Source organism: Phoxinus phoxinus (genome assembly GCF_949152265.1).
Source record: "Phoxinus phoxinus genome assembly, chromosome: 8".
Taxonomy (NCBI): domain Eukaryota; kingdom Metazoa; phylum Chordata; class Actinopteri; order Cypriniformes; family Leuciscidae; genus Phoxinus; species Phoxinus phoxinus.
In genome coordinates, this window is record NC_136883.1 from 16,137,320 (window position 1) to 16,145,231 (window position 7,912).

General features: G+C 37.3%; 1 protein-coding gene across 1 annotated transcript; it reads left to right on the forward strand.

Annotated features, from left to right (window-relative positions):
- Positions 1 to 1,352: 1,352 nt before the first annotated feature.
- Positions 1,353 to 6,782, forward strand: LOC307002379 (N-lysine methyltransferase KMT5A-A-like; the record flags this gene model as incomplete). The annotated part of the gene is made up of 6 exons (XM_079619960.1): positions 1,353 to 1,850; positions 5,541 to 5,661; positions 5,733 to 5,895; positions 6,045 to 6,237; positions 6,452 to 6,520; positions 6,696 to 6,782. Exons 2-6 carry the CDS (start codon positions 5,544 to 5,546, stop codon positions 6,780 to 6,782), a joined length of 630 nt encoding a protein of 209 aa, XP_079476086.1. The 5' UTR covers positions 1,353 to 1,850; positions 5,541 to 5,543.
- Between the last annotated feature and the right edge of the window lie 1,130 nt (positions 6,783 to 7,912).

Consider the following 7,912-nt stretch of genomic DNA (forward strand, 5'->3'; position numbering starts at 1 on the left):
TTTAAACAATCTACATTGTTAAAAGCGCTATATAAATGAAGATGACTTGACTTGACTTGATGGTTGGCCAGTTCGAGAGAGGATTCTACCGGTGGAATCAGCAGGTAGGTAGTTCAGGTAAGTGTTCATGAATGAACAAAGAGACCAAGTCAAGTCAAGTGTGCTTTATTGTCAGTTTTTCCACATGTACAGTACATACATACAGATAATTTAAATTGAGTTACTCTCATACAGATAACATTAACAATAGAGCCTAAAAATCTAGATAGAATATAAACATATAAAAAACAACTATACAACAAGTGATAAAAGAAGCAGCGCAAGGCACATGGCAAAGGCACATGGCATCAGCAGTGGAGAGTTGCATAAACTGCAAAGACTGGTCTTATAAGTTAGTCATCCAATTTTTTTCTTTAAGACCGTTCATAACTTTTTTTTTGTAGTTTATTTGAACATTTGAACATGTAAAAAAAGAAATACATATATCATTTTTCTTAAACATATACATGATTGTGTGTGTTATATATATATATATATATATATATATATATATATATATATATATATATATATAATTACACAGTACACACACATATATTATGCAAACACAAACTTTTATTTTGGATGCGATTAATCACGATTAATTTTTTGACAGCCCTAAAATAAACTTGAAGCTTCAATGACATTTAGCTTAAATTTGAATGTGACTTGCATCAAAGAGCTCGGTGAGTACACATGAGATTGGTACAATGTGTCAAACTTCAAGCCTAAACAACATTATGAGGTAGGCAACAGTTCAGTTAACGTTTTGATATCAAATTGTAACGTTAGTTTAATCCCAAACATTTAGCACTGCTGTCTATGTAAAATAAACTGAAAGCAATCTAATCAAAACGAGGCAACAGCTAACGTTAGTATGCTATGACACTGAACCATAGACTGTATATAAAACAGACAACTGAACAGAAAATTCATTAGCCTACCTTCCATAAGATCGCCGCTGCGTGACTGCAGGACTTTCCCTGACCCGCGACACAGGAGCACCCGGTCGTCTCAATAGTGCCGGTGTTCCGGAGAATTCAGTTCCCCTGTTTCCCCTTCAGCGCGTGTGCGCAACATCAAGACGAAAATCAAGCTCATGCTGATCCGCGCAAGCGTCGTTCAACGGATATATTGTGCATCGCAGTGTTTTTATTTACTCTCCGCCACAGTAATGTACATTTTATGTTGGTTAGATAATTTGCAATTACATACAGGTTTTAAAGTGTGTGTGTGTGTGTGTGTGTGTGTGTGTGTGTGTGTGTGGGTTTTTGTGATTTACGAGGACATTTTATATGAATACACGCCACACTACGAGGACATTTTGGATTATGAGGACAGTGTCAGTGTCCTCATAATTCAGACAACGTAGAAGTGCTTCTACATGTGGGAGGAGCTCAAATTCAAATTTTCTCCAAAAGTCCTTATAGTTCACAATCATCGGACTTTGTGTTAAGAGTGTGTATCGGAACTGCGCTCCTGCAGGTGGGTCTTGGTACTGCACCTCCTCATTAATATTCACACTTGTGAATGGAATCGCGGGTTTTGATTGGCTGAAAGGTGAGAAGTCCTTGTAAATTCGGGTTTTGTCTAACCACTGTGTTTTAGCCATTCACACAAAGGACAATAACGATAAAGATATGTTTGTAAAATAGATCTAAATATAAAGGAATAACAAAGTCCACACCACAACTATAAAAATAAAAACACAGAGAAGCAATATCATTGGAATCATTTTCCTCCCCTCCCCCACCTCCGACCGCGTCTCTTCCGGCTGAGATAATCAGCAAGTCACCCTGAAGACACTTAAGGTAAGATTGATGATAAAACTCAATAAACAATAAAACAGTATATTATATTAGTTAACGTTATAAAACAGACTAGCTTTGGTCACGTTTGTAAGCTTTTATCTAGCGTTTCCTCACAAAATATAAGGAATATAAGGATATATAAGGAATTAACTATTGACTTACTAACGTTAGTCTGACAAATAAACAAGCAATAACTAAACCGCTTGTATTATGTATGTTTTGGGTTTAAAAGTTAATGGCTAATGGTTAAATAACTCATGATGCCAGATTGAGATCATATTTATTTTGCTATCTGGGCAGTTCAGTGTTGTGATAATGGGGTTAATCTATGAAAGGCCTAATGGACAAATATTGTAGTGTTTGATGTAGTAAATTGGAGTTTACTGCAGTATGTTAGTATAATAGTGATTACTACACTTTGTTAATGCACTTCAGTATCCTGTAATATTAGTGAATTGATAAACCATAGTATTCTTTAATTTTTACTATGGTAAGTTTAAAAAAACCTATTGTATCTAGGATTATTACTCTAGTTTACTATAGTACAGAAGTCTACTACAGTATTTTTCATATGGGAATGGTGAACTTGAGGTTTTTCAGGGCACACAGCTGTTTAGTTGTAAACTATTTGTGTGTCTGATCAGATCCTTTTAATAGAGCTCCGGGGGCTGACGTCATGCAATCTAAACTCCGCCATTTTGGCAGTCAACCAGGAGAGCACCAGAGCGGCTTTTGCGTTATCGATAGCGGTCGGGTCGAATACTAATTCAAAACAATTACTATTTCAACATGGTGGACAGCTGCTGTGCGCCTGGATTCCAGAACAGGTGGAGGAAAGCATTTAAAAGCATTTTAAATGCTTATGGAAAGTGTGTGAAAAATTTTTTTTTATGTTCAGTCACAATTGTGACCGGTGGGATAATGTGTAAACTAATATCAGTTTATGTTTATATATATATATATATATATATATATATATATATATATATATATATATATATCAGATACATTATCCCACCGGTTTATGATTGGACATAAACTCACATTTTCACACACTGTCCATAAACATAAAAAAAAAACAGGCTTTTGTAGGCCTTTAAAGAGTCTACGGAATAGGCCGAGGAAAAGTTAATGAAGTAACGTTAGTTATATAACGTTATATCAGGATACTGCAGTTCAGGAAAGCTATAAGTTCCTTTATTAATACACATGAAAAGCACCCCGGGGGCATTATAGGGATCTGTTATGTTTAATCTATTAAGTTTTGCTATGTACAGGTAGCCTGGCTAACGCCAGACCCAATTCTCGTTGAGACTTGGGTCTGGGAACCACATGCGCATTTTCTCGTATTTGAGGCGTGGTTTACGAATGCCCGGCGCCGTTTATTGGGTGCTTAGAATGTCTATCAAATGCACCTGTACGTAGCTCATAGCCAATCGTTTCCATTATACCAGATGACGTATGTAGAGACGCCAAAAGCTGACGCCAAAAGCTGCTCTTTTTTCGAAATAAACTTGCGTTCTAAACTACTTAGAACAATATCTAAGGCTGCATCAAAAGGTAGCTTCGCGTCTGCTGCCATGTTGAATCCATAAACAAACTGCTTAGTTGTGTCGTCATCGTCTTGCTGCTCCCTCCCCGTTCTGTAATTGGTTCCCTAAACGAGGCGAAAATCAGGTCCATGGTTTCCAGACTGCCTTTCAGCGAGAATAAAATCGCGCTACGCAAAGGCAGTATGGGGAAACCCAGGCTAATGTACAGGTCTATATCTTTTTAATTAAAGTGCGCAGTGAACTCTGTTGCCTTAAAACTCATGCTGCCGTCATTCGTTCACGCTCGTCTCGTACGGCCTCTTTACTGCCAAAATGGCGGGGTAAACAGAATAGGTCACGTGGCGTCCGGAGCTCTATTGTTTACAGTTCTTTGTGAAGGTTATTCCTGTAATAGTACAGTAAGGGTAATCGGTGTTGTTTTATCAGACCTGCTGTTAGTTTTAACCTTGCTGTAGGTGTCTGTAGAGGTTTCATATACTGTATACAGGTCATTCTCAAAAAAATTAGCATATTGTGATAAAGTTCATTATTTTCCATAATGTAATGATAAAAATTACACTTTCATATATTTTAGATTTATTGCACACCAACTGAAATATTTCAGGTCTTTTATTGTTTTAATACTGATGATTTTGGCATACAGCTCATGAAAACCCAAAATTCCTATCTCAAAAAATTAGCATATTTCATCCGACCAATAAAAGAAAAGTGTTTTTAATAAAAAAAAAGTCAACCTTCAAATAATTATGTTCAGTTATGCACTCAATACTTGGTCGGGAAACCTTTTGCAGAAATGACAGCTTCAATGCGGCATGGCACAGAGGCAATCAGCCTGTGGCACTGCTGAGGTGTTATGGAGGCCCAGGATGCTTCGATAGCGGCCTTAAGCTCATCCAGAGTGTTGGGTCTTGCGTCTCTCAACTTTCTCTTCACAATATCCCACAGATTCTCTATGGGGTTCAGGTCAGGAGAGTTGGCAGGCCAATTGAGCACAGTAATACCATGGTCAGTAAACCATTTACCAGTGGTTTTGGCACTGTGAGCAGGTGCCAGGTCGTGCCGAAAAATGAAATCTTCATCTCCATAAAGCTTTTCAGCAGATGGAAGCATGAAGTGCTCCAAAATCTCCTGATAGCTAGCTGATGATCACTGACTGTGGGTACTTGACACTGGACTTCAGGCATTTTGGCATTTGCTTCTCCCCAGTCTTCCTCCAGACTCTGGCACCTTGATTTCCGAATGACATGCAAAATTTGAGCAACAGTCCAGTACTGCTTCTCTGTAGCCCAGGTCAGGCGCTTCTGCCGCTGTTTCTGGTTCAAAAGTGGCTTGACCTGGGGAATGCGGCACCTGTAGCCCAGTTCCTGCACACGCCTGTGCACGGTGGCTCTGGATGTTTCTACTCCAGACTCAGTTCACTGCTTCCGCAGGTCCCCCAAGGTCTGGAATCGGTCCTTCTCCACAATCTTCCTCAGGGTCCGGTCACCTCTTCTCGTTGTGCAGCGTTTTTTGCCACACTTTTTCCTTCCCACAGACTTCCCACTGAGGTGCCTTGATACAGCACTCTGGGAACAGCCTATTCGTTCAGAAATTTCTTTCTGTGTCTTACCCTCTTGCTTGAGGGTGTCAATGATGGCCTTCTGGAGAGCAGTCAGGTCGGCAGTCTTACCCATGATTGCGGTTTTGAGTAATGAACCAGGCTGGGAGTTTTTAAATGCCTCAGGAATATTTTGCAGGTGTTTAGAGTTAATTAGTTGATTCAGATGATTAGGTTAATAGCTCGTTTAGAGAACCTTTTCATGAAATGCAAATTTTGTCTGATAACAAAGTCTGATAGCCATAATCATAATGTTTCTCTTTAGTGACAGTCACAGTGTAGTTGAGAAGGAGAAAAGCAGCATGTTTCAGATTGTTAAAAATACTAAACACATTTGTAAGGTCTAAGATGCTTTCCTGTTTCACTGGTGCTGTTTACTGACCTGCAAGTAGTACATAATGATCCCTATTGTTTATATTTAAGCCCTCTACAGCAAATAAAAGTATAAACTCATTGTTGATTAGGTCAGTGATGTCTAAAAAAAACATATAATTATTATAATTTCATCAAGTGACCAAATACATCATCTGGCTTTTGCAGGAAATGGCAGGAACAAGGTCCCGGAGGGCCAAACTAAAACCAAAGGATGAAGCTGCATATTTTTCTTCCATGCTCAAAGATAAGGATGGATTTGAAATAAAATACATAAATTCATTTAAAGGTGAGTAACACAATTGTCTATGTTTTAAGTATTGTTTTAACTTCTACCCTGACTGATCTGCTCTTGGTTAGGTCGAGGAGTGTTCAGCTGTCGCCACTTTCAAAAGGGAGATTTCCTCATTGAATATCGAGGGGAAATCATATCTAAAAAAGAATATGAAAGAAGGCACAGAGTATACCATGCTGCACTTGAAGTTTTTTTATTTGAATTTCGTTGTGATGGAAAACAGTTGTGGTATGTATAAACTTTGCATTTCCTGATGCAGCAGTGGTAAACTAGAATTAACTTTTTATTATTATTATTATTATTCTGTGAAACTTTCCTATTGTATGATTCAGTCAATATTACACCGTGGAGATAGCACTATGTTCTTGCTGTTTCAGGGTTGATGCTGCCAGAGAAGATGCTTCTTTAGGGAGAATCGTCAATGATGATCATGTGACCCCCAACAGCAAAATGAAAACAATCAGAGTGGACGGAAAGCCCCATCTGTGCTTATTTGCAGTAAAGGACATAAGTCCTGGGGAAGAGATAACGTATAACTATGGAGATTCTGACTGGCCATGGAGAAGAAAGGTATTAACAGATTGAAATAATCCTTTTACTTTAATTTAAAGACACAGTTTACAGTTACATGTGGAGAAGTGTTAGTATTTGATTTTGAACCCACACAGGTTTGTTCTGAGGTTGTACGAATTGATTTCTTTAAAATTTCCATAAAAAGTGTTTTATAACATAGTATAGTTGACCTTTTGTCAATCTGATTACACAGATCTTTCATATTTCACAGGTTTGTTCTGAGACCAAACAACAGGTGCATGCTTTGGTCAGCTGTGCAGCAGGAGACGGGTCAAAGGAGGTAAGTGTGTGTTTCTAATGCTCAACAGGTAGTTAAATCTCCATTAACTTTGGTAAGATGATGCAAAATCCTTATAAACTATTGATTTCTTTAAAATTTCCATAAAAAGTGTTTTATAACATAGTATATTTGACCTTTTGTCAATCTGATTACACAAATCTTTCATATTTCACAGGTTTGTTCTGAGATTGAACAACAGGTGCATGCTTTGGTCAGCTGTGCAGCAGGAGATGGGTCAAAGGAGGTAAGTGTGTGTTTCTAATGCTCAACAGGTAGTTAAATCTCCATTAACTTTGGTAAGATGATGCAAAATCCTTATAAACTATTGATTTCTTTAAAATTTCCATAAAAAGTGTTTTATAACATAGTATATTTGACCTTTTGTCAATCTGATTACACAAATCTTTCATATTTCACAGGTTTGTTCTGAGATTGAACAACAGGTGCATGCTTTGGTCAGCTGTGCAGCAGGAGATGGGTCAAAGGAGGTAAGTGTGTGTTTCTAATGCTCAACAGGTAGTTAAATCTCCATTAACTTTGTTAAGATGATGCAAAATCCTTATAAACTATTGATTTCTTTAAAATTTCCATAAAAAGTGTTTTATAACATAGTATATTTGACCTTTTGTCAATCTGATTACACAAATCTTTCATATTTCACAGGTTTGTTCTGAGATTGAACAACAGGTGCATGCTTTGGTCAGCTGTGCAGCAGGAGACGGGTCAAAGGAGGTAAGTGTGTGTTTCTAATGCTCAACAGGTAGTTAAATCTCCATTAACTTTGTTAAGATGATGCAAAATCCTTATAAACTATTGATTTCTTTAACATTTTCATAAAAAGTGTTTTATAGCATAGTATATTTGACCTTTTGTCAATCTGATTACACAAATCTTTCATATTTCACAGGTTTGTTCTGAGATTGAACAACAGGTGCATGCTTTGGTCAGCTGTGCAGCAGGAGACGGGTCAAAGGAGGTAAGTGTGTGTTTCTAATGCTCAACAGGTAGTTAAATCTCCATTAACTTTGTTAAGATGATGCAAAATCCTTATAAACTATTGATTTCTTTAACATTTTCATAAAAAGTGTTTTATAGCATAGTATATTTGACCTTTTGTCAATCTGATTACACAAATCTTTCATATTTCACAGGTTTGTTCTGAGATTGAACAACAGGTGCATGCTTTGGTCAGCTGTGCAGCAGGAGACGGGTCAAAGGAGGTAAGTGTGTGTTTCTAATGCTCAACAGGTAGTTAAATCTCCATTAACTTTGTTAAGATGATGCAAAATCCTTATAAACTATTGATTTCTTTAACATTTTCATAAAAAGTGTTTTATAGCATAGTATATTTGACCTTTTGTCAATCTGATTACACAAATCTTTCATATTTCA